Source organism: Zootoca vivipara, chromosome 9 (genome assembly GCF_965207765.1).
Source record: "Zootoca vivipara chromosome 9, rZooViv2.hap1.1, whole genome shotgun sequence".
NCBI classification, from domain to species: domain Eukaryota; kingdom Metazoa; phylum Chordata; class Lepidosauria; order Squamata; family Lacertidae; genus Zootoca; species Zootoca vivipara.
This window is the reverse complement of record NC_142592.1, coordinates 48,312,773-48,339,730: the sequence shown is the minus strand read 5'-3', so window position 1 is coordinate 48,339,730 and position 26,958 is coordinate 48,312,773. Positions and strand designations below refer to the sequence as shown.

The window sequence follows — 26,958 nt, the reverse complement described above, 5'->3', positions numbered from 1 at the left end:
CAGGCTCACTGTTCGTTGCCTCCAAACTAACCATGAACTGTAAACTAAGAGCAAACCTTTGTTGCAGCTCATGGTGTGTTTGGAGACAGACAAACCTCAAGCTTGGGTTCAGATATAATGCCTAACTATGGCTTAACTCCAGGTAACTCAGCAGGAGCAGGGAAGGATCAAAGCAGCCACAAATTTCTCTGTGTGGACCAATACACTGCACATTCACCTGTAAACCATGGCTGAGATTGCCTATGGTTTAAAGTGGGGGTACAGACAAGGCCAATGAGTAGATCACCGATTACTTTAGTGTCCCACAAGTTAAGCATAACTGTGTTTTAAAAGTGATGTGTGAATCAAGCCGTTGTAAGCCTGCTGTCAACCTTATCACATCATGCCAGAGATTTACTTCACAGTGAGCTCCGTTTCAATTTCAGGAGGTATAACATTTCCCAGAGATGCATATTAATTGTGGCAAAGTGTGCTGCAATTGTAGAGCTGTAATCTATTAAACATTAATGTAATGTCATAAGCGCTTAGGTGAAAAAGCTTCTAAATATTTATTAAGACATGTAAATGTTTAAAGTACAATTTCAATACCAAAGAAGAAAACCTGATCTATTTTCTGTGTTATTCTGTTGCATGTCTTACAGTGTTTTGCCAACTTGAAGAGTGTCCCAGTTGCTGTGGCAATCAATTCTTATTTACTCAAACACCCCCAATTCTTTGATAAATCAGATGCTCGTGATATATCAAAGGGAGCCACTGCATTGGTTGCCATGACCATCTTTATCCATCCAAAGGCCACCATTTCCCAGGAAATGATCCAACCATGACAGGTCTTTACAAACCACGTTTGCAGGCCAACATAAAGCAAAATTATGGTGTGACCACGAAGATACGTTCTGGATATATTATAATATTGGCATAATCTAGGCCAGGGGTTCCCAACAAAATTTTCTCGAGGACCCCTCATCGAGCCGCTATTGTGACAAGGACCCCCATTAATTCCTAATCCTAAAATTAAAAAGTGAAAGCCAAATTAAGAGTCTTTTTATATTTTATATTTATACGTTTTTTACAGTTACAACAGAGTACTCCATCAGTATACAGTTAGTTTTAATTTTCAGTTCTTAATGAGATGAACCACTTTTTAACCAACGGTCCATTTTTAACTACGAGAACTGTAGCTTCCGCGAAAAACAACGCTTTGTTTACAAACACTACTGTATTGCAAGGAGGCAGCGTGCGCCAGGGAGGAGGGAGGGGAATGGAGAAGACAGGGTATCTGCGCAGTAGCACACAAATGAAGCCGACGCGCGCAAAGCATCTTGGGGAGGTGAGCGTTAGTAGAATGTGCGCGCTGCCTCTTTGCAAAACAGTAGTGTTTGTAAAGCGCCACCTAACGGCATACAGCAGAACTACTGCCTCTATCTAATTCTAGTTTTGCACTAGACTCTGCTCATGCAGGAAGTGGCCAAAACAAAAAAATCTGTTATCATATGAAATATATTTAATATATTTTTTATTCTAATAACATCTTGCGGACCCCTCTGGCATAGCTCGCGGACCCCTGGGGGTCCCCGGACCACCTGTTGGGAACCACTGATCTAGGCAACCACATAGTTCGCAACTAGACCTAGAATCGAAATTAAATTGTTCAATATCAATAACCTTGAAGCAGGTCTTGGGGAGATTGCTGGGTATGGTTCATTTACCAGTGGTCTCTCTGATCTCATGTGATCTGGGGACTTTTAGTATTAAGTGTCAGTCACATCCAGCATTCAATACCAAATGAAAGACCTAATATCTCTAGCTAACAGCAACTGCAGATGAAACACACTGCTTCTACTGTTTCCTGAAGACATTCAGGGATCTTCAGACCACCAACACTGCACACTTCCCCATTCCTGACCTGTTCAGGTCCTCCTTTGGATATGTGGTCATAACTGGGAACGAGAATGAACCTATAAGTTGTCACACTAACTGAACCGAGCTTGTGCGCTTGTGGAAGAGATTAGTGGCAGAAAAGAAGTCCCAACCTTTGCATCTTATCCTTCTTCTGCAGGGCACCAGCAAGCTGTAAAATAATTATTAGAGAACTGAAGGGCTCTAATATAAAGGGAACTTTACAGTAAGTACAATATGGCCAAATCGAGTCCTTGCATGAGTCTTTTAAAAGATTCTTTGCATTAATGTTCTACCTGAAAACCCACCTCACACATAATGCCTCGTTTAATGGCAGGTGGTTTGCAGTGCTGTCCAAACGTTTTTCAAAGAGGGCCAGATATGATGAAGTGAAGGGCCGTGAGGGCTGAACAAAATGCCAACCAGAGTTGTTAACCTTCCACAGGGGCTGGATTAAACCGACCAGCGGGCCGGATTATGCCCCCAAAATGGACTTTGGACATGTCTGCTTTAGAGGTTGTTGATGCTGCCACACACACGTCCCCTGGCAATTGCTACTTACCTTTCCTTTTATTTCAGGTTAAGTAGTGTGACAGAATGTTATTCTGGTCTGGTATATGGAGTACATCTTAGGCACCAGCATACACAAATCTTGAGCCCCAAACAGATTAAAGTAGTACACATACACTAAATGGATAGTGATATATTAAAAACAGAAGGAATTTTATTTGTATTTTTCCCAGAAGCTCTGTGGGTTTGGTTCCAAAAAACTTTAAAATTCCATAGCCTCTTCAAACATTAAAATATTTTTCATCAGACCATAATTCCACATAAAGGTAGCTCAACCAGAATTAAGCTTAATTGCTTCTAGATCTATATCCCCAAATAAAAGGATTCTGAGTTATCACCAGCTGCTTTTTAAAACAAAATGAATGGGAGTGCTATCTACAGTACTACAGACAATGTACCATTCTGGTTATTGCTAATACAGACGAAGGGGAACAAGGGAGCCTAGAGGACAGTCCAATTTTCCTTCACAATTCTGAAATATTATTTTATGTGCTAGCCTTGCAATTCCAGCAGCAAAGCAGTCCGTTCATAATTATGCAAAAGCTTTTAATGCTTTTAATGTGTGGGGAAAGTTATTCATGTAAGGTTTCAATTAGAAAGCCAAACAGCTGCCAACATCTTGAACTTCTTTGAAGATGAGGGTACTCAGCGAGCAACTAGGCCTATGAACTTTGGGGGGGGGGCTATATCAATAGTCAGCATGTGAAAACTGGGGTCTGGAAATAGTCAGCATGTGAAAACTGACTAATTTGCATAACCACATTTGAAATAAATCAGCTACGGTAGATGTAACTTGGATATCTGAAAAGCGATCCATCTTGTGCAAATTCCATTGATACTAATGGGAAGTGCAAAATGCCCATTCATTACAATTAAGCTTGTGTGGCTACATTCGTGGTTGGTGGAGGGGGGAGCGGTTGCATTGCCATGGTTTAAAAAGTTATTTGCTTCGTTTATAGAACACCCAAGGCAGCACACAAAGCCAACCCTAAACTGGGTAATCTTCCCACCAAATCCCCACATTCCAATTACATAAATAGTGATAAGGACTGTAAAGTTTGGGATATAACATATAATGCTGCAGTGCTGCAATGCACACATGGATAGCACTAACTAGGAATGGGCATTTCAGGACTGCAACCTGCCTGAAAGTTCCCGTACTACAATGGGAAAATGTGTTGTTGTTGTTGTTTTTACAGATATTTTGAAACACAAAAACCTGAAATGGTGTAGACACGATGGGAGCTATTCATTTCTTTACCAGTGTGCCACAGGCACTAGCCAGCAGGTACCTGTGATACTCACATAATCACATTCTACAAAGCACTAATTGCATCACACAACTGACATACTGGGCGTGGGCAATGACATTTTCTCAGGCCAAACTATTCTGGTTTATTTCATTATCAGTTATGAAATTTCCCCAGCTTGAGTGCTGGGGGAAATCTATTTCTTTAGAATAGCACTGTTCTGTTTTGAGAGATGCCTGAATCCTCCAGAATGTTAGAGTAGCAACCCCAACCTTATTTCGCAGTAAGGGTACAAGGTTATTCCAGGAACTATAGGGATGGGACATGTTAGGGATGGATCTGGGATCTCTGGGATCCAAATTCCGTCCATCCCATGACATTACCCACCCCGCCAACAAGGGAGCGAAAATACACCAGCTCTGGAACTGAAGTGCTTATTTTCCCTCTGACCTCCTGTCCTTGCTGGTATAAGCCCGGCAGAAATTTCAAATACCATATCTGACAGAGATTCTTAAAACTAGATCTTCTTAAAGACTAGAAACTTCTTAAAGAATAGATCTGCCAGAGATTTTCCATCCCCTGCCTCCATAGGATTGCTCTATCCAATGATATTTTTTTTTGGGGGGGGGGAGTCCTGAACAATCTCACACATTTTTACTCAGAAGCAAGTCCCACTGGGGCTTACCCCCCAAAATAAGAGCATACAGGACTGCAGCCTAAAATTCCAGTTGCCGCTTGATGGATGTCATTGTGTGGCAGAACTCCTTGACTGAATATGTCCAAGGTTTCTTTCTCTTCGACTATTTATTATTATTATTATTTTTATTTTTAAAACACACCCGTCTACCAATTCTCTCTCTTCAGGATCTATATTGCAGTTCCCCCATAATTACATATCAAAAGCCCCACTTTCCAATACTTTACAATAAACTGCAAAAGACAAAATTGAACATTTTAAAACTGTGCCATTGAACCTTTTAAAATACAATCATTAATACAACATTAACGTCCATGCATGATAGTACTGAGTTATCTCTGTTAGAAACTTCTTTCCCACGTTCAGCTGATTAAACAAGTTTTTGGAATAGAAGCTGTTTTATTCTGTCTCACCTGTGACTAAAAAGGTTGAATACCCTGTAGAATGTCTTACTCGAACTTTTCTTTATTACATGCACAAATCATCTGTTTTTCTTATTTAGCAAATGGTGTCTGATTCCAGAAGATTAAACTATAACTGTGAACCCATTATAAGTTGAAATGCAGTCAGGCTGTTCACTGAAAAGTAAATTTGTGATGAAGAGACACATCAGTGGTTAAGTCACATCTTTCTGCTACTAATTGCCCATAAACTACGTTTCTGGACTTTGTTTCTTGGTACAATACTGGCTGGCCTTTCTCTTTCTGTGCCCAGCAAGAAACAGCCACACTCCCCTGCAGTGTAAAAAATATTTAAAGCCTATTTTCACACTTCCACGTCTCTCCCCTTCCCCCTTTTAAAATTAAGGCGATTTGATATCAGTGCCACCTTTAGGTTACCATAATATCCGAATTCAACCACTGTTTTGAGGTCCTCCTTCAGACGAAATGGTAAGCCAAGTGGTTGTCTCCTGTTTGTCATCTTCATCTAATGGGATCAGCTAGTGTGCTTGTCTGCATTATTAGTCTCCTACATCTCCATCTCTATCACCAATGAGCCACAGAAAGTGAAAACTCAAGGCAAGTAAGGCAGTTCCAAGAAGATCACCAAGAGCAGTAAGGTAAGGGATAGAAAAACTGTCCGGATCTTTTCCTTTTTTCCAGAAGTGGTGAACCATCCAGTCAGCAATCCATAGCAATGTAAACACCTATGGGAAAATGGAAAAAAAAATCACGTTGAGACGATATCTATGGCAGCATCTGAAATCCACTATTTCTACTAACTTATTTGAATAGAGTCCGAAACAATTTAAAAAGCGGGCACGTCCACTGTGATTTTTGGTATACACACTCAATGTTTCAAATACAATTTTGAAAGTGTGTGTTTTCTTAAATATTGTTTAAATAGCTAAAATGGAAAATTAGATGTTGCAGTATTAGGCACACTGAAATAATTTAATACTTCTAAGAGAATCCCTACCTTTGATTTGTACTACAAAAGAATTTTTAAGATGTAACCATATGGTTTTCAAATTAGCAATTTTCTGTCCCTTTTTCCATTATGAAATATGTATAAGTTATTCAGATACATATCCCTGCTGAAAAGGCGGCTCTGTAGCCTAAGCTAATTTATGCATGTGCTAGGTGTGCTCCTCTCTCTGCAAACCAAACAAATATATTTGAAAGCACATGTTTTCTTTGGAAGAGACTGTCAGATTCTTTGAGGCAGCTTCTCTTTTACCAAAGCAGGCAGAGAGCGAGCCCAGGGACAGTGATGCCAGCCTTTCACATCCCCATGCAGATACTGTCCGTCTCTGGGCTCCGAGACATAAACGTGACCAGTATCCTGGAAGGCAACATTACATGTGGAATTGTTATAATTTAGCTCTCTTGTTTCAGCTGGCCAACACCACAACATTAGCAAGGAGATCAAAGGCAAATACTTATACTACAACAAAATGTACATAGCTGCCAAGTTTTCCCTTTTCTCGCGAGGAAGCCTATTCAGCATAAGGGAAAATCCCTTTTAAAAAGGGATAACTTGGCAGCTATGAAAATGTAGGGTTTTTCTGCCATCCTATTGTCCTAAAGAACCAAAAGCCTTATAGGCCACATTTGAACATTATGTGAAACCATGGTTTAGCATAATATAAACCACAATGAGCCCCTTCCTCTCCCTTCCCTTGCATGGCTCCCACTTCTGATTAACAGTGTTTTGTTGCACTGTTCAGACTAACAAATAGTAATTAATATTAATATTAGCTAGTTTAAAACAAGGCAACATCAAAGAACGGTTTCTGAAGCTGGCTGGTTTAAGTGAACCATAGTTAATGTTAACCACAGTTCTTGGTCCAGGCAGTGCAGCAAACAGTGATTAATTAGAAGTACAGAAGCAAAGTGGTGTGGGAGCTATAGAATCATAGAATCATAGAGTTGGAAGAGACCACAAGGGCCATCCAGTCCAACCCCCTGCCGAGCAGGAAACACCATCAAAGCATTCTTGACATATGGCTGTCAAGCCTCTGCTTAAAGACCTCCAAAGAAGGAGACTCCACCACACTCCTTGGTAGCAAATTCCACTGCCGGACAGCTCTTACTGTCAGCAAGTTCTTCCTAATGTTTAGGTGGAATCTTCTTTCTTGTAGTTTGAATCCATTGCTCCGTTGCTTGAGGTTTGCTGTGGCTTATTCATACCACACTACACAATGGTTTAGCACAATGTGTAAGGAGACAGCACAAATACACCTCCTTATATTTTCCAACCCCAAAACCCAATGAAGTGAGTTTGTGTGTATACAACTCACAATTTTGCCTTGCCTTAAGCTTCCATTTATAATACTGTATATGCACCAATTTTAATTGTTGTTTAGTCGTTTAGTCGTGTCCGACTCTTCGTGACCCCATGGACCATAGCACGCCAGGCACTCCTGTCTTGCACTGCCTCCCGCAGTTTGGTCAAACTCATGTTCGTAGCTTCGAGAACACTGTCCAACCATCTTGTCCTCTGTCGTCCCCTTCTCCTAGTGCCCTCAATCTTTCCCAACATCAGGGTCTTTTCCAAGGATTCTTCTCTTCTCATGAGGTGGCCAAAGTATTGGAGCCTCAGCTTCACGATCTGTCCTTCCAGGGAGCACTCGGGGCTGATTTCCTTAAGAATGGATAGGTTTGATCTTCTAGCAGTCCATGGGACTCTCAAGAGTCTCCTCCAGCACCATAATTCAAAAGCATCAATTCTTCGACGATCAGCCTTCTTTATGGTCCAGCTCTCACTTCCATACATCACTACTGGGAAAACCATAGCTTTAACTATACGGACCTTTGTCGGCAAAGTGATGTCTCTGCTTTTTAAGATGCTGTCTAGGTTTGTCATTGCTTTTCTCCCAAGAAGCAGGCGTCTTTTAATTTCGTGACTGCTGTCACCATCTGCAGTGATCAAGGAGCCCAAGAAAGTAAAATCTCTCACTGCCTCCATTTCTTCCCCTTCTATTTGCCAGGAGGTGATGGGACCGGTGGCCATGATCTTGGTTTTTTTGATGTTGAGCTTCAGACCATATTTTGCGCTCTCCTCTTTCACCCTCATTAAAAGGTTCTTTAATTCCTCCTCGCTTTCTGCCATCAAGGTTGTGTCATCTGCATATCTGAGGTTGTTGATATTTCTTCCGGCAATCTTAATTCCGGCTTGGGATTCATCTAGTCCAGCCTTTCGCATGATGAATTCTGCATATAAGTTAAATAAGCAGGGAGACAATATACAACCTTGTCGTACTCCTTTCCCAATTTTGAACCAATCAGTTGTTCCATATCCAGTTCTAACTGTAGCTTCTTGTCCCACATAGAGATTTCTCAGGAGACAGATGAGGTGATCAGGCACTCCCATTTCTTTAAGAACTTGCCATAGTTTGCTGTGGTCGACACAGTCAAAGGCTTTGGCATAGTCAATGAAGCAGAAGTAGACATTTTTCTGGAACTCTCTAGCTTTCTCCATAATCCAGCGCATGTTTGCTATTTGGTCTCTGGTTCCTCTGCCCTTTCGAAATCCAGCTTGCACTTCTGGGAGTTCTCGGTCCACATACTGCCTAAGCCTGCCTTGTAGAATTTTAAGCATAACCTTGCTAGCGTGTGAAATGAGCGCAATTGTGCGGTAGTTGGAGCATTCTTTGGCACTGCCCTTCTTTGGAATTGGGATGTAGACTGATCTTCTCCAATCCTCTGGCCATTGCTGAGTTTTCCAAACTTGCTGGCATATTGGGTGTAGCACCTTAACAGCATCATCTTTTAAAATTTTAAATAGTTCAGCTGGAATATCATCACTTCCACTGGCCTTGTTATTAGCAATGCTTTCTAAGGCCCATTTGACTTCACTCTCCAAGATGTCTGGCTCAAGGTCAGCAACCACACTACCTGGGGTGTATGAGACCTCCATATCTTTCTGGTATAATTCCTCTGTGTATTCTTGCCACCTCTTCTTGATGTCTTCTGCTTCTGTTAGGTCCTTACCACTTTTGTCCTTGATTATGGTAATCTTTGTACGAAATGTTCCTTTCATATCTCCAATTTTCTTGAACAGATCTCTGGTTTTCCCCATTCTATTGTTTTCCTCTATTTCTTTGCATTGCTCATTTAAGAAGACCCTCTTGTCTCTCCTTGCTGTTTTTTGGAAATCTGCATTCAGTTTCCTGTATCTTTCCCTATCTCCCTTGCATTTTGCTTGCCTCCTCTCCTCCGCTATTTGTAAGGCCTCGTTGGATAGCCATTTTGCTTTCTTGCATTTCCTTTTCCTTGGGATGGTTTTCGTTGCTGCCTCCTGTATAATGTTACGAGCCTCCATCCATAGTTCTTCAGGCACTCTGTCCACCAAATCTAAATCCTTAAACCTGTTCCTCACTTCCACTGTGTATTCATAAGGGATTTGATTCAGATTGTATCTTACTGGCCCAGTGGTTTTTCCTACTTTCTTCAGTTTAAGCTGGAATTTTGCTATAAGAAGCTGATGATCTGAGTTACAGTCAGCTCCAGGTCTTGTTTTTGCTGACTGTATAGAGCTTCTCCATCTTTGGCTGCAGAGAATATAATCAATCTGATTTCGATGCTGCCCATTTGGTGATATCCATGTGTAGAGTCGTCTCTTGTGTTGTTGAAAGAGAGTGTTTGTGATGACCAGCTTGTTCTCTTGACAGAACTCTATTAGCCTTTGCCCTGCTTCATTTTGAACTCCAAGGCCAAACTTGCCAGTTGTTCCTTTTATCTCTTGATTCCCTACTTTAGCATTCCAATCCCCTGTAATGAGAAGAACATCCTTCTTTGGTGTCATTTCTAGAAGTTGTTGTAGGTCTTCATAGAATTGGTCAATTTCAATTTTAATAAGTAGTTCTAATTTTTGTTTTGTTTTGTCTGCAGTCATGCACAATTCTATTCCCTGGTGGGAAAAGAGAACTGGCACAATTACTAGCAGAAACCCACTGGAACTCTGCCCAGTTCTGGTCTCCCTTATGTTCCGTGCTTTTCTATTCCTGTTATGAATATCTATTCCTGTTATGAATATCTCACTTAATATCTCAGCTGCCTCTGAAACTAGTGATGCTGTGGTCTAATGTGGTTCATTCGTCCTTCACACTGAGTAACACTCTGGACCACTGATCAGTTTATCTAGGTTTTCCCATTATTTCACTTTTCATCAAAAATATATCAGATCTGTACATCTCTATTCTAAAAACATGAACAAGAACCAATCCTGGGTTGTTGAGTAACTAATGTAGTCCAGAACTGGAATTAGATTTAAACTGCAGCTCAGTCTTAAGACTGATTCAGATAGTAGTTCATTAACATACAGTTAGTCCTCAGAAAGTGAGTTTAAACAGTGGATTTCTACACATTAAATCAGCTTTACAAATGGTAAAATAAGCTTGCAATCCACAATGAACTGGTTCTCATGACACAGTCAATCAAACCATGCAGAATTTGGGTAGCAAACGACAGTCCACAGAAAACCTGAATTGACATTTGCTCAGATTGAGCACTGAAGAGCAGGTTTTTGTGGGGGAAATGCTTGGACACAGAGCTTTTAAGTGTGCCCTGCTCTTTCCAGGCACAGGTCCACACTTAAAAGCTCTGTGTCCAAGCATTTCCCCCACAAAAACCTGCTCTTCGTGCTCAATCTGAACAAATGTCAATTCAGGTTTTCTGCGGACTGTCGTTTGCTCCAATCGAGCTTCAAAAAGTGCGTTTTCACAGGGAAAACTCTGGAGCAAAAAATAGGCTGCTTGGACACTCAACTTTAATGTGCAGGTGGTGCCTGGAAAGAGTGGAGGAAAAGTAAGTGTGGCCCTTACTTGTCAGGATACTAGAACAGTCTCATCAGGGCAATAAACAGAGATAATAGGCTGTCTTTATATAGCTAAAGCAACAACGGTCAACACAAATGTGCTCTTATTATGCTTCTGTTAATTTTTCTTCTCAAAATGTATCACCATCTGCTTTTTGAATTTTGCTTTAAGCCAATTTAAGGGATAAATGTTCCCAAATGATATTTAACTGCCAGGGGTCTAAACAGAGTGTTGTTTTTAACAGAGAAGGGCTGGCAACTAATCTAATGAATTCTCTGACTTACAAGAGAAGGAATATTCAAAACGTGCTGTTTTGCAGGGCAACAACAATTTTGATTCTTAGTGGATACAATCAATTTTATTTTACCCTGCCAAATTTATTGGGCAATAATGTCTAGAGTTTCCCATTACTTGTTTATTCCCAGAGCCCTTAACACAACTGTGTTCTGAGATTTGCCTCGGAGGTGTGAAAATTCCAGAGCTCTCTTTACTGGCTCAGCAGGAATCCGAAGTACAGAGGCTGCCTTTGAAAGTCACAAACCCTGAATCACAAAACTGACGGCTTCCTTACTCCAGTCTGGCCTTCAGTCTGATGATGGCTGACAAGTCTGAAAATGAAGTCTTTTTCTTTATACCCAGCTGAATATAGTTCAAGCAGGCTGCATTTTAATATTATTTTCTCTATAAAATAGTATTGTTCAATCATATATACAGCTGTCTCAGAGAAGTTTGTCCTTTTTTATAAAAAATACATCAATCACTTGAACTTATAACGTTTTTTGAGAATAGTTTGTATTCCACTCCAGCATTGCAGATGGATCTAAGTTAATTCAACAAATAGGGACTTCAGCAGAACATATTGTTTAACCATGTCAAGAATATATGCCCCCCACACACACCACCTAAATTATAGAATTCTTTAGGGTACCTCTGAACTCATCTTGTGATGCAAACACATTTTGTGAGGGAATTGTGCACTGTACCAAATTTACTAAAACTGATACAGTTGGTTTTTTTTAATATCATGCCAAGTATCTAATATTCTTCTAAAATAGTCAGGCTCTTAGCCAGGAGAAAAAATAGTTGCATATAAGTTCCACTGAAATCCACAGAAAATTTATTTATCTGTTCAGGAATGTAGAAAGTTGCTTTATATGTAGGAAGCTGAGGACCTGGAATGTAAAGGTAAAAGGCCAAGGACCCCTGGATGGTTAAGTCCAGTCAAAGGTGACTCTTCTCGCTTTCAGGCTGAGGGAGCTGGCGTTTGTCCATAGACAACTTTCTGGATCATGTGGCCAGCATGACTAAACCGCTTCTGGTGCAACGGGACACCATGATGGAAACCAGAGTGCACAGAAATGCCGTTTACCTTCCCGGTGCAGCAGTACCTATTTATCTACTTGCACTGGCATGCTTTCCAACTGCTAGGTTGGCAGGAGCTGGGACAGAGCAAAAGGAGCTCACTCAGTCATGGGGATTCGAACTGCCGACCTTCTGATCGGCAAGCCCAAGAGGCTCAGTGGAATGTAATACTTATTCCACAGTTGTACGAAATCCATGTTTTAGCAAGGCAGCTTCTACACTTTGGAACTCCCTGCCTGTTTATATGAGGTAGGCATGTAAGTGGTACTCTTTGCTGTACTCTTTTGGGCAGGTACAAGACTAATGCCTAGAGCAGGGGTCAGCAAACTTTTTCAGCAGGGGGCCGGTCCACTGTCCCTCAGACCTTGTGGGGGGCCAGACTATATTTTGGAAAAAAATATGAACGAATTCATATGCCCCACAAATAACCCAGAGATGTATTTTAAATAAAAGGACACATTCTACTCATGTAAAAACGCACTGATTCCCGGACCATCCGGGGGTCGGATTTAGAAGGCAATTGGGCCACATCCGGCCCCCGGGCCTTAGTTTGGGGACCCTGGCCTAGAGGCTGCAATGGGCTGGATAAGGACCAGAAAACTGAGACTGAATCCTGATAACACATGAGTACTTTTAGAAGGCAGTTCTTTTGTCTGGGAAATGGGGAGCTGATCTGTCCTTGACAGTCACACTTCCCTGAAGGAGCAGGTGTGAAGGCTGGGGGTCCTCTGAGATCCAGTTTCACCATTTGGGGCTCAGGTGGTTTCAGTGGTTAGGAAGCGCCTATTTCAAAGTTTAGGTTGGTTTACCGGCGACAACCTTCCTAGTCAGACATAGCCTGGACCATGAGTGACCATGCTCTGCTAACCTCCTGCCTGGACTACTGCAATCTGCTCTACAAGGAGCTACCCTTGGGAACAGTTCACAAGCTGGAGCTGCACATGTTGCAAGAGGTGTGGCAATAAGGGATCACATAAAAAAAAGCCCTGTGCAACCTGTATGGGCTGCTGATTTGCAAACAAACCTCATTCGAGTTGTGGACTTTAACACACAAAACCCTAAGCTGATCAAGACCCATCTTCTCGATGCAATGCCTCTCCCTTCATTTTCCAGTGGAGGCCCATCTCATGGTCCCTTCAACAAACGTGGGTTGATTTGTGGCAATGGGGGAACAGGGCCTTCTCTGTGGTTTCCCCACATTGTGGAACTTCCTCCCTACAATCGTAGGGCTGTCCCCCTCACTAGATGACAGTCGAAAACACATCTGTTCGTGCAGGATTTAGGAGAGGACTGAGAGTGGTGTGAATGTTTTTGACACTAAATTATTTTCACTTTTTTAAATGATTGTAGTAATGTTTAAATTAAGCATTTAAGGATTTTATTATGTGTGTTCACCACCCTGGGATCCTATAGAACAGGCACCCCCAAACTGCGGCCCTCCAGATGTTTTGGCCTACAACTCCCATGATCCCTAGCTAACAGGACCAGTGGTCGGGGAAGATGGGAATTGTAGTCCAAAACATCTGGAGGGCCGAAGTTTGGGGATGCCTGCTATAGAATGTGGGCTAGTTTATAAATGTAAACAAAGAAGCAAAGCATTGGGCTTAACTGAGGCCTAATAGCGAACAGTGGTCTGGAGGAATGTCTGGCTGGCTGGAACCCTGAACAGGAGGACTTGTTAGACAGTGTGGATATACGGAAACATTTGGTTGCAGGTTCCACTTGTTCCCTTCAATAGTAATGTGGGCAGTCCCATGCCAACCAGTAAGATAGCAAACTAGGGTCAAACACTGATCAAAACAGTATTTTGCTATATATAGAACATAGAGTTGTAGGTTTTGCAGCTCTAAAACAGCTGCTGGGGGAAAGGACTTCTCTCAACAAATCTGTGCTCCAGTGTGATATCAAATGTTTACTATTTCAGAGTTACTTACAAACACCAGAATGAGACAAGAGAAATTTATCAACTGCATTAATTCTACTGTTATTTTGTCACCGTGTCTGATAGGTTAGGTCAATTCACTAGAAAACACTTTTTTTAAAGAAAAATGAACATATTAATGCCTACTTTCAAGTCTAGAAAGTCACACATTTTCCTTAATGAAGCAATTTTAACTTAACACAAAGAACAGGTTCAGAATGCTGCCATAACCATTACAACAGAAGGAAAATGCAAATACAGAACTGCAGAGGTTTGCCCTAAAATCAATTGAATGAATAATGAATTAGACAGGACAAAGCAATGTTATATCAAATCAACTCACATTGGGGGAAGTTCATAACTGATTGTTGCTTTGGGGCATATATTTATTCTGCCTTTCTGGAAAAATTCATTTCAATTTCAAACACAGAATGCTTTCAGCTTACTTGCTAAAATGCAGGTGGTGTAAGATACAGATTGTGGCCTCAATATGAAGATAGGGGGGGAACAATAATGCTGTACTAAAGGACCCAGGTGGCGCTGTGGGGTAGGACCCAGGTGGCGCTGTGGGTTAAACCACATAATCTAGGGCTTGCTGATCAGAAGGTCGGCAGTTCGAATCCCTGCAACGGGGTGAGCTCCCGTTGCTCGGTCCCAGCTCCTGCCAACCTAGCAGTTCGAAAGCATATCAAAGTGCAAGTAGATAAATTGGTACCGCTCCAGCAGGAAGGTAAACGGCGTTTCCGTGCGCTGCTCTGGTTCGCCAGAAGCAGCATTGTCATGCCTGCCACATGACCCGAAAGCTGTCTGCGGACAAACGCCGGCTCCCTCGGCCTATAGAACGAGATGAGCGCCGCAACCCCAGAGTCGGACACGACTGGACCTGATGGTCAGGGGGCCCTTTACCTTTACCTTTAATGGAGCTATGTTGGAAACCTTTATTGCTGAAGGCGTTGACACGCAACTCATTTGCCTGATAATTTAAATGAGAGTAATTTTCATAAGGCACTGAACAGGAGTGATTGGTGAGGAAGGGTATTGGCACATACCTGACATTCTAGCAGCAGCAGCAGCAGCAGCAGCACTACTTAGCAAGAGGGTCAGGGGCAAGGAAGCAGAGAGTCAGCACTGTGCGAGAACTGGATTGGTTCTGCCCATGCGCCTGCACAGCACTGACCTCCCTGCCACCTCTCTCATCCTGGGAAGGGGCAGTGACTCTGCTGCCAGAAGGCCAGGTGTGCCCATTGCCCCTCCTCACTGACCACTCCTTCTGACAGAAGTCATAGCACCTTCAAAATTGCTAGTCTTACAAGTGATTGCCAAAGCACTTAGGAGATGGTAGCCCAGTAATTCCCTGAGAACATACATGGATAAACCAAGTAATATCTGTTGTTGAATTTCAAAATGATCCTCTCTGATTGGCCCTATAGGGGCTTAAGACTGGGAGGTGAGGTTTTTCCCCACCTCCAACTAAATTGTTTGTACAATGATTTCACTCTGGACTCTTGGACTGTAACTGCTTGTGAGATTTCCCAGTCATGCTAACTATAAAGGGGGGGGGTGTATCAACGAGATTATATTTGTGAGAAGAATGTAGAAATAGAAAAAAAACAAATAATGAGGATAGTGTATTAAGTGTGTGTTTGTGTTCTAAGCTGCAAGGAAGGAACCTAACTGAACCAAACAGGACTTAAGTCTGAGTAAAACATGCATGAGAATGCCCTGCCAGACCGTGGAGAAAATCTAATTCAGTAAAATGGAACTTAGACATGTTTCTGATGACTGCAAAACTTGCAGCCTAGTATATAACCTCAGCATGTTTCAGCAGACATACCACTCGGTTGTGCAGGCAGTTATTTAGGCACACACACAAAATTAGGATTGGGGTACAAATTAACCCTGAACTATACATATCATCTTAATAAATGAGTAATGAAACAGAGGACTCACATGCCAAGCTATCCTCATCATTGCTACCAAGGTCTGCTAGTATAAGGGGCTGACACAGTTGCCGCAAAACAACAGTGAAAGATGGAGAGTTAAAAGAGCCATTGTGTGCACAGCTTACAGTTTTTCAGTGCCTGATTGGCAATGAAGTTTGTGAATGCTAGCACAGCTAATAAAACAATAATAACAGAGATGTCATTTTAAAAGACAGAAGACTGCTCTGTTACTAACAGAAAAAGAATGAAAAATAAAAAGAACTTGAGGGAATATTTTCATACAATATGATTCCTGCCATAATGCTACACAGATTCCTGACACAACCTAAGTAAGAATGAATTGGATTTCAGGCATAGCTGCCAAGTTATCCCTTTTTTAAAGGGATTTTCCCTTATGCTGAATAGGCTTCCTCGCGAGAAAAGGGAAAACTTGGCAGCTATGATTTCAGGTGCTAAATAATTCTAGCAAAAAAAACCCAACCATGTTTGCCTTGACCAAAAGGTGCAAGTATCATAAAAAAGCAAAAGGAAGTAAGGCAGTTGGAGGTGTGGGGAGAAAACAATAGCTCAAGAATCCTTCAAACTAAAGTTGCAAATGTTGATGTGTGCAATAGAACTTATTACACCCAAGATGGATTAATCATGAAAAAAGATATTGGCTTGTTCTGTCTCAAATGTTTGAAAACAAACTTTAAATGTAACAGTCTTTGGACATTAATAATAATATTTTCAGATATGTTTATCCTTACCTGTAAAAGGGCTGTGAACAAGTATACTACTATGAAGATTGGAGTCAAGGATGTGTGACCACTCTTCATTAAATGAATAGTATATAAGAAAATTAAATGCCCAGGAATCACCAAAAGTAGAAGAACCTGGGCTGATTTATTATTTACTCCTGAAAATAAGAATAAATAATAACATGGTCAGCTTAGTACTTTAAAAAAATATATCATGTTTTTGACAAGTACTGATATGCATACAATATGTTAACCTTTCTTTGGTAGTAATAACATTAGGATCAGTTTTAACCAATCACTTCCTATAAGTTCCAGAAAGCTATTAAAAATGAATCATAAAAAGCTTAGAAGCAAAATGTTAAAATTCTTACTTCTCTTTACTGTAGTTAGCTTCCTTCTAGCAAGCATCAGAATCTTACAATGCTTCTAAAAATACAAAGGGTGGCATTCAACCAAGCTTTACTGAGAATAAACCTATTAAAATTAACTTGATCATATTCATTAATTTCAATGGGTGTAAGGCTACAGTTTTAACCCCATTTACCTGGGAATAAGCCCCAATAAATTCAACAGGACTTTCTTCTGTGAAGACATGGTTAGGACCACACTTCTAAGTCTCCACGAGGTCAGAAAATTTCAGAGTTGATACTCAAACACCATATGTATGTTATGGCTAACTTTTCACGGTGATGGCATTATGAACCAGACTGGATTTGAAAAGGAGGAGGAGGAGGAAATTCTGACTTCCTTAGGAATGTTGGGTCCACTGAGTAATTTCATCCCTATCAAATACTAAGGTCTGAAAAGGTTCCAGAAATTCCTAATAAATGCTTTCTAGACAAACTTCTGAGACTAATTGTCTCTTAAATCTCCAGCATTTCTTCATCTGGCAGCCATCTAATTATGGGATTAGGCATTAAAGGGAGATGCATAACACATACCTGTACCGCAATATGTCCGGCATGGATAATAGCAACCCTTGGCTTCTTCTGGTAATTCTCCAGGAACACTATGTAAATGTAAATACGTAGAAATTCTGCTTGCTTGAATTGCCACTAGATTACCACCAATACCTATATAATACAGAAGGGGGGAATAAATTTAACTGCTTATTAATAATTAGGTAACAATGCAGCATTAAAAAAATCTAGCATTAAAGATCCTCATATCTCTATCTGACAGCTTTAATATGCCTCTCACACAGCAGGCAAGACTTACATACAAACAGCAGCCTCTCATTTCATAATGGTCAACTCAGCTGAGGACTTACTACTACTGCTAATGCCTTTATTATAGGAGCTACATGGAAAAAAGAGGGATGCAATGTCAACTGAGGCAGTTTAAAATCTGATGAGACTTATAGAACAGGCCTTACACTTGTAAGTGTCAAAAGCCAGAGATCAAGAGCCTATGTAATGTGAACTTCAAATCATTTATAAAGCTTTCTAAGTAGTTTTAGGCATATTTCTCTCTTTCTCATCTAAGCACTTGGAAAAAGGACACTCTTACCAACCAGCTATACATGCAATTAATGTCTGTGTTGGTGCATTTTAGCCACTTCCTCCCAATCAAGTAACAAGGAGGCAATCATTACCTTTTAAAAAACTTTTTGTTCAATGGCTCTCAAACCATTCTATCCAAAGGAGAACTGAACTGTAAGCACTACCATTCCATAACACAAATGCAATCTATTTCAACATATCATGTGAAAGTGATAAGGGGAGACTTTGAAAAATGGCTCAAGACTCCTGAGTTCCATTTCTGTAACACATTTTAAAATTGTTTTGTGCTTATAGGATTGAGTCCTCTGCAATGGAGGGGCTGAACAGGTGGTGGTTCAGGCCACTCAGTTACTCTGGGGAACAAAGCAATTTGCTCACCGGATTGGAGGAGATGGGGTGGCTAAGGGTTGAGGAGGAAGGGGAGCTGAGGAACAGAGAGCAAGGGGACTGGAGAAAGGATGCAGAGCAGGCAATGCACTGAGATGTATACAATAAGGAGGAGAGGAAAATACTACTGGAGACACTGAACTGGAGTAGTAAAGGGCTATTCAGGGAGAAGAATTGATGCTTTTGAATTATGGTGCTGGAGGAGACTCTTGAGAGTCCCATGGACTGCAAGAAGATCAAACCTATCCATTCTGAAGGAAATCAGCCCTGAGGGCTCACTGGAAGGACAGATCGTGAAGCTGAGGCTCCAATACTTTGGCCACCTCATGAGAAGAGAAGACTCCCTGGAAAAGACCCTGATGTTGGGAAAGATGGAGGGCACTAGGAGAAGGGGATGGCAGAGGACGAGATGGTTGGACAGTGTTCTCGAAGCTACCAACATGAGTTTGACCAAACTGCGGGAGGCAGTGCAAGACAGGAGTGCCTGGCGTGCTCTGGCCCATGGGGTCACGAAGAGTCGGACATGACTAAACGACTAAACAAACAAACAAAATTCAGGGAGAGGGTGCTTAAGAGGAGGAGGAAGAGGAACAGATGTAGTCTATAAAGACCAGTCAATAGACAAGATGGTTTTCAAAAAAGAAGCATAAAGCTGGTAGTAGGCTAGAAAGAAAGGCAGCAGACATAAAGAAAAGAGGACCCAAGGGGAAAACATAACTAAGACACATAAGCCTAGAGAGAGGATGGGCTGTGCTGTGTCACCTCAAGGTTTGGGAGGGTCCTTGGGCAAGACATCTCCATGGGCCCCTCTCCCTTAGGACGTATCCACTCTTCCCTTTTTCCCTGTTCCTTCCAGGCACGGGTACTCACTTCAAAGCTCTGTATCTGAGTGTGGGGTTTGGTTGGTTGTTGTCTCCCCCCCCAAAAAAAGCTTACCCTGCGAAAACCTGTTCCTTAGCACTCAATCAGAGCAAATACCAATATGGGTTTTCCACAGACTGCTGTTTGCTCTGATTGAGCTTTAAAGAGCAGGTTTTCATAGGGAAAGCACTGAAGCAACAACAAAAAAAGTGGGGGGGGGCCCTCAGATGCAGAGCTTTGAAGTTTGGACCGTTCCTAGAAAGAGCATAGAAAAGGTAAGTGCGGATAGGCCCTTTACCTCCTTGCAGCAGCAGGCTCAGGATCTGGAGTGTGGACCCTTGGGCAAATACCCGACCATGGTGACCCTTGACCCAGGCCTATGCAGAGTTCGCATGAAGGGAGAGGACAGGCCAAAGAGCCCTGTCTAGCTCTCAACAGTGGAATTCTGCCCTTTGTGTCACTCCAGCCTTGTGATTTGACAATGGTCAAGAAGCGGTGGGAATCAGTTTATACAGGAGCTGAATTTCACTTTTTCTCTTGCTGCAGGCTTACAGAAAAGCCCTTAAAACCAGTCGTAGGGGTTTCTTACAAGTTCTTGAATGCTGTGCAGCTCACTGTGATGTTAGAGACATGCCGTGTGCCTCATATTTTCCTTATTGCAACTATCAGGGGCTCTGGAGTTGATTGGAATGGTGAGGCAGGAGGACAAGGTGCTTAACTCTTTTCTCTCAGGCCATTTCCCCCCAACAAAATTGCCTCAGCCAACTGCTCTTCTACCTGTGAGGAAAAAGATACACGGATCTGGTGCCCCCCCCCTCCATACTACCAAGGGAGAAAAAGCAGTAAAAAAAAGAGAGGCAATTTTGATCACAGAAGTAGCATGAGAGGAAAGATTTAAGTCCCCACAAACTACTGTTCTGATTAAATTTGAAGTCCCCATGCAGCTACAGTAAAGTTTAAAATATAAACAGAAACTGTGAGAATGCACATTTTAAGAAAATATTAAGCTGTTCTTTGCCCAACAGATTCCTTGGTGGCATACCAGTTCTTTAAAAACAACAACACGTAATATCCTTAATACAACAACATAAGCACAAGGCAATGAACTACAAAACTATTAAGCAAAATGGGGTCATGTCTAGTCTGACCCTTATTAGTAAGTCAAAAAATAGAAACCAGGCTTTTGCCATTGGCGTACAGCATGCTGACTATTTGTTAATTGATTCTGTCAAATCTTGTTATTAAAGGACTTGTGTGTTATACGTTTAAAACTATTCTCTATTATTTTGAACTTTTAATTTGATCTTGTTGCCTTCAAGAAGTAGGGGTTTCTTGGGGTTTTTTGTTTTTACATAATGGACAATTTGTTTTAGCTCCTAATAGCTTCTCTGCTAACACGCCTGTTGAATTACCTGACTTGTTCAACAGACTAATTACCTCAAGAAGAGTAGTAGAAAGCTATTAAATAGGTACATGTGGTAGAGATTAAGCTTGTGAACACAACAGCTTGTCCATATACCAAATTATTAGCACAAATCTTTCGCAACCGAATGACCTCTTTTAAACAGGTTTGGCTAGAAAAGCTCAAAAACTGACCATTTGAAGGGGGGGGGTAAAGTTTCTGAACACAGGCATAAAGACTTCCCGCTGGGGTGGAGACCCTGTGGCCCTCCAGATGTTGTTGGCTGCCACCTCTCATCAGCCTCCACACAACATGAGTAGAGTCCAGCAGCATTCAGAGGGCAGTTAGTTTCCCAGCCTTGCTTTGCACGGCCCTCAGCGCTCAAAGCACACATTATTCCTATTGAAGTGTACCCCGATATTATAACGAATGATTTTTGCAAGTCCATGGGCCTGAGTAGACCTGTATGCCACTGCACTGCTGGTTTCTTGACATTCCCATGTAAAAACCATGCACTGCAATCCCAGTTAATGTCCTTTTTCTATTTAACCCAGCTCATCACAGCTGTGCCTGCCAATGTGTAAGAAGGTCTGCTTAAGGATGGTTGGTAAAAACAAGTGAAGGTGCCTAATGCTCAAAATCTCCTCATCGCCAAAGATGTTCATAAAGAACCAGTAGCCGAAAGTCTGTCAAAAGTATTTCTTTAAAGATACACTTATCTATTCCTTTAATTGTTATTTCTAACCCACCCTTCAACAATTCACGATCCCAGGGCATTCTTGTTTTTATTATTGCTATTACAAGACAGGAAAATGTATGTGCTGCACAAAACATATAATGCTGCACAAAACACGGCACAACAATTCTGGACACAGGAACTGGCAGCAAATAGTACATAATAATAGAACAGTTTAAGTATTCTGGGAAGCCAGAGGGTACCAGCCCTTTGAGATCTCAAAGGCAAAAATAATTTGTTATGATACTTTTCTGCTTAAAACATGGTGTTCTTCTACAAGCACACAGAACACCACTTTCTGCTTAAGGTCCGGATTCAACCTGGCTAACCTTTCAGGAGCCACATTTTGATGGGAGGCAGGGCAAGAGGAAGAAGGAGGCAGAGGTAACTGCGGGCAGGGACAAAACAACTGCGCATTTCTTAAAACACATTTTATATACTGTATGTATAAATGTTACATACATTTTGCATATTGTACATTCTATTCCTTCCTCATCTTAGTGAGAATTGTGTGAAATAGATATATGTTAAGATTTTAATTCTAACCCTAGAAAGTCACAGAAAGTAGAAGGGCACATTGAAATTATTGAATGGGGGTGTTAAATGATGTCACGATTGGGTTTTTGAGGGTCCTGGCAGGCCGAATTGGGGCCATGGGCTGAAGGTTCCCCATTGATGCCATATAGGTTGACGCTATGCATATTTTCTCGAAAGTAATGTGGCTGGAATGCACCTGAGAAGTGACATTCTGTGACATTGCTCCTATGTCCTAGATCAGACTATTAGGAGTCCTTAGTGAAAAGAAAAATAACTGTGTTTGTTTATATTACTTTGGTTCTCCACCTCAAAATATGACATATCCCAACAATACTGCAAGTCTTTTAAGATGTTTTAAAAGTCTATAGCAGGAAAACTCAGTGGTGCCAAAGATGTGATTTTTGTGTGAGAGGGTTGAGATGGTTGGCGGTGTTCTTAAAACCACAGTTCCTGCGCTATGCACATGGGCAAGAAATTCGAGTTTAAATGAAAGCTACAGTGTTTCCCCCTTTTTAAGACACCGTCTTATTGTTTTTTTTACTCAAAAAACACACGGTGTCTTATTTTCAGGGGATGTCTTGTACCTTAAGGCCTCCTCGGAGGGGCCAGGCAGCTGGCTCGGGGTGCTGCTGGGCGCTCTGTGCGGCGCTGCAGCAGCAGCCGGTTCCAGGCACCAAGGCAGCTGCCTGTTCTGGTGGCGGGGCGGCAGGCAAAAAAGAAAAAAAGAGGCCAGGCCGCTGCAGGTACTACACTTGCCACTGAAAAGGACAGCTAAGAAACACAAACCTTGAACACTCAAATAGAATGGCAGCAAAATGTGAAGCGTCCCTAAGGCAGCAAGTTTTAAAATCCAGATAAAAATAAACATCGCCATTACATTTCATTAATTACATTCCATTTATAATTGACCCATCTAATGACAAATAATCACAATTACAACAAATAAAGGCTTGAGCTACCTTATCTTGCTTTGCAAGTCATGCACCTATCTCATATATTGGTTTCACCTTTTAATAAATGCACTTTTCGACGATATTCTAATTTTCCAAGTTTCACCTGAAGTTATTTCCTTCCCCTGTCCCCAAAATGCAGTACAGTGCATGTTATATAATGACTTGATATCACTGTGCTAAGTGTTTCCTTGCCTTCATAGGCCAGTTTTGCACAGTGGAGTGGACTGAGGATATCAGGGCACTAAGGTACTTTGTGCTATACATTAGAGCAGTGTTTCTCAACCAGTGTGCCTCCAGATGTTTTGGGACTACAACTAGCTAGCAAGACCAGTGGTCAGGAATGATGGGAGTTGTAGTCCCAAAACAACTGGAGGCACACTGGTTGAGAAACACTGCATTAGAGAGTGGGGTGGAGGAGGACTCAACACAGAGCGGCCCCGATAATCTAGAAGGAAGTTGAAATCTAGCTGGAAAATGATGGGCTCTGCCACGCTAATATATTGCACAGGCTAATCCTGTGGGAAGAGGTCAGTGCAAACACAGAGTCTTCAGTCTGAGGAAGTGGGCTTCCAGTAAGAGGCATGGCTAGTCTAATATCTTTTATTGATGGCAATTCCCTTTGAAAGCCAAGAATGAACAAATGTCAGTTGGACAAAACGTTCTTTCGAACATTTTTACCTTCTGAAGCACTGACGCAATGCTGCTTGGAGGCCTGCGGAATTCATTAACTGCCAAGATTCCGAAGAAGATCTACATTTAAATAACTGGAAGGTTTCCAAAATACTTCTCCATATGCTTTTAAAACGTACCGTGTTTCCCCTTTTTTAAGACACCGTCTTATTGTTTTTTTTACTCAAAAAAACACACGGTGTCTTATTTTCAGGGGATGTCTTGTACCTTAAGGCCTCCTCGGAGGGGCCAGGCAGCTGGCTCGGGGTGCTGCTGGGCGCTCTGTGCGGCGCTGCAGCAGCAGCCGGTTCCAGGCACCAAGGCAGCTGCCTGTTCCGGTGGTGGGGCGGCAGGCAAAAAAGAAAAAAAGAGGCCAGGCCGCTGCAGGGCATTCCGAGCGCTTGGCACTGTGGAGCGCTCTGCTCTGCAGCTGCCAGTGGCGGGGCGGCAGGCAAAAATAATAAAAATAAAGGGGCCAGGCCGCTGCGCTCCGCCCGGCGCTGCAGGGCGTTCTGAGCGCTCGGCGCTGCGGAGCGCTCCGCTCTGCAGCTGCCTGTTCCGGTGGCGGGGCGGCAGGCAAGAAAGAAAAAAAAGAGGCCAGGCCGCTGCGCTCCGCCCAGGGCTGCAGGGCGTTACGAGTGCTCGGGGCTGCAGAGCGCTCCTCTCCACAGCTGCCGGTTCCGGTGGTGGGGCGGCAGGAAAAAAAGGAAAAAAAGAGGTCAGGCTGCTGCAGGGTGTTCCGAGCGCTCGGCGCTGCGGAGCGCTCTGCTCTGCAGCTGCTGGTGGCGGGGCGGCAGGCAAAAAAATTAAAAATAAAGAGGCCAGGCCGCTGCGCTCCGCCCGGCGCTGCAGGGCATTCCGAACGCTCGGCGCTGCGGAGCGCTCCGCTCTGCAGCTGCCTGTTCCAGTGGCGGGGCGGCAGGCAAAAAAGAAAAAAAGAGGCCAGGCCGCTGCGCTCCGCCCGGCGCTGCGGAGCGCTCCGCTCTGCAGCCGTCGGTTCCGGTGGCGGGGCAGCAGGCAAAAAAAAGAGAGGCCAGGCTGCTGGCTCAGGCGCTCCGTGCGCTCGCTGCTGCAGCAGCAGCCGGTTCCAGGCCCCTCTGGCTGCCTGGGTCCCGCTGGCTGGCTGGTGCGCTCGGCGGTCTCGTTCTACACGGCATGGAGGTATGCCTTATTTTGGGGGGGTGCCTTATGTTTCACTGAAGCTAAAAAATGCTGCCATGGCTTACTTTTTGACTACGTATTAAAAAAGGGGAAACACGGTATGTGCACAAAAAATAATAATCAATACTATTTCATTCACTCAACACCACCGCTTTGCAAAGCTATTCTAATACCCTGCTGTGCAATTTCATGCTATCACATATTATCTAATAAACTGTAACTGAAAGGTGTTATGGTATATAATCTCATCTGTATGAATGATTTGGAATAATGGAATATAATTGCTTAGGTTTATGATGGGGCACATTGCACTGTAGCAATGTTACCATATTATGAAGATACTAAAGGCACTTTCTACCTACACAAATCTTTACATGGATACAAGTGTACATTTCTGGGATAATATTTTAAAATCTGTTTTGGGGGTTCTAAATGTATAAACCATGATAGCTTTAAAAAATAATAATAATTCATTCTCGCACACAGTCTAAATGTATATTTATCTTTTCCTGAGTTGCAACACAAAACCAGGAACTGTTTTTACTCTAAAATTATAGTGTGACCATACAGTAGTAGATACCCACCCACTTATGTCTCAATTTAGTCTAGAATATTCTTTTATCTCACCAGCATGCATTGAGCCACAGCAATTTTAAGAAATCCTGTGTCTGCCTTACCATTGATTACTGGAGTATAAACAACAATCCCAACCAAATTAGGATCAGATACAGTTGTGTCCAGAATAAGGCCACCAATACTGAAAAAGAAAGTTCAAGTTTGAAACACAGTCAGACAGAATGCTAAAAATAATTCCAATTCTAGGAACAATGTTATTTTTAAAAAAACTATTCTGGAAACTCTACATGTCTCTACTTTCTGCCTGAGGTTTATTATATTTTTGCTCTATGAAATTATACAAATAGATCTACCAAAAATATTGCAGATTCTTAGCATTCCTGGAAGAGAAACAATTCATCGATTTGTGGGAGAGCTGCATAAAGGATCACTTAAAACATTACGGTAACATAATGATAATTTATTGTAAATTCTTTTTTTTCCCCAGACCTGAAAATACAACAAAGTTTGGCCCACAAACCAGTTCCAGCATGCAAGCCAGCAGTTATAGACTTGTTGGTATGAAAAACACAAATAATCCATTTAAGTTCCACGGATTTAAAATGGACAAGATGAAATGCCTTCCCTTGTGAGGTGTGCCTGTCTCCACCATTATTAACTTTCAGGAATTTGAACACATTTTTGTTTACCTAGGTGTTTGGTCTCTGAAGAAAATTGAGCCCAGCAACCACCAAATCATCGGATGCAAGAATGTTTTAAATTGTAACAACTGTATTTTTACCGTGTATAAGACGGTGCTTTTTGCTAAAAAAAAATTAGGCAAAAATTGGGTGTCGTCTTAAACACAGATAGTAAATGCAGAGGAGGGGGGACGTGAGATTAATTGGCAGCAGCGATTGGGTGGGTAATTGGTGGCTGTGGCAAGGCCTGCTAGCGATTGGCTGTGGCTGTGGCGATTGGGCAGGCGCTTGGCACCTGTGGCAAGGCGGGCAGGCAATTGATGGCTGCGGTAAGTGGGTGGGTGCATGGGTGTACCCAGCATGGGGCAGGGGGGTGCAGCTGCCCCCCTAGAAGGCCAAACCGCGGGCCCGACTAGGGAAGCAAATACCCTGTGCATGGGGCAGGGGGGTGCAGCTGCCCCCCCTAGAAGGCCAAACCGCGGGCCCGACTAGGGAAGCAAATACTCTGCGCAGGCGCAGGCGCCCCGCTTGTTGACACAGGAGGGGAGGGGGGGAGGAAACGCTGCTGGTGCCGCAGCTCCTCGGCGGCGGCTCCTCCTCTCAGCCCGCCCTGCCTAAATTTGCACCAATCCCCACCCACTAAAGCCTTCGCGCCTCCCAATGGAAAGCCCTGCCGGGCGGCAAACTCTCCTGCCTAAGAGTTCTGCTGGGCTGGCAAGCGAAAAAGACGCGGCTCCCTGCATTGGCTGCAGCTGCTGCTGCGCTCTGCCTCTCAGTAGGCTGCACTGCGATTGTTGGTGCTGCAGGCTTGGCGGGGGGGGGTCCCTAGTATCCTCCCAGGCCATGGGACTAG

The 26,958-nt window shown here is 42.6% G+C and overlaps 1 protein-coding gene across 1 annotated transcript in view; it reads right to left on the bottom strand.

The window, feature by feature from the left end:
• Positions 1–2,592: 2,592 nt before the first annotated feature.
• SLC41A2 (solute carrier family 41 member 2) overlaps positions 2,593–26,958 on the bottom strand; it is a 46,724-nt gene continuing 22,358 nt past the window's right edge. The window contains exons 8-11 of the mRNA XM_035127907.3: positions 25,527–25,606; positions 17,583–17,714; positions 16,651–16,799; positions 2,593–5,560 (exon numbers count right to left, since the gene is read on the bottom strand). Coding sequence (XP_034983798.2) covers positions 5,375–5,560; positions 16,651–16,799; positions 17,583–17,714; positions 25,527–25,606 — 547 coding nt within the window. The 3' untranslated portion in view covers positions 2,593–5,374. The remainder of the gene's footprint in view (positions 5,561–16,650; positions 16,800–17,582; positions 17,715–25,526; positions 25,607–26,958) is intronic.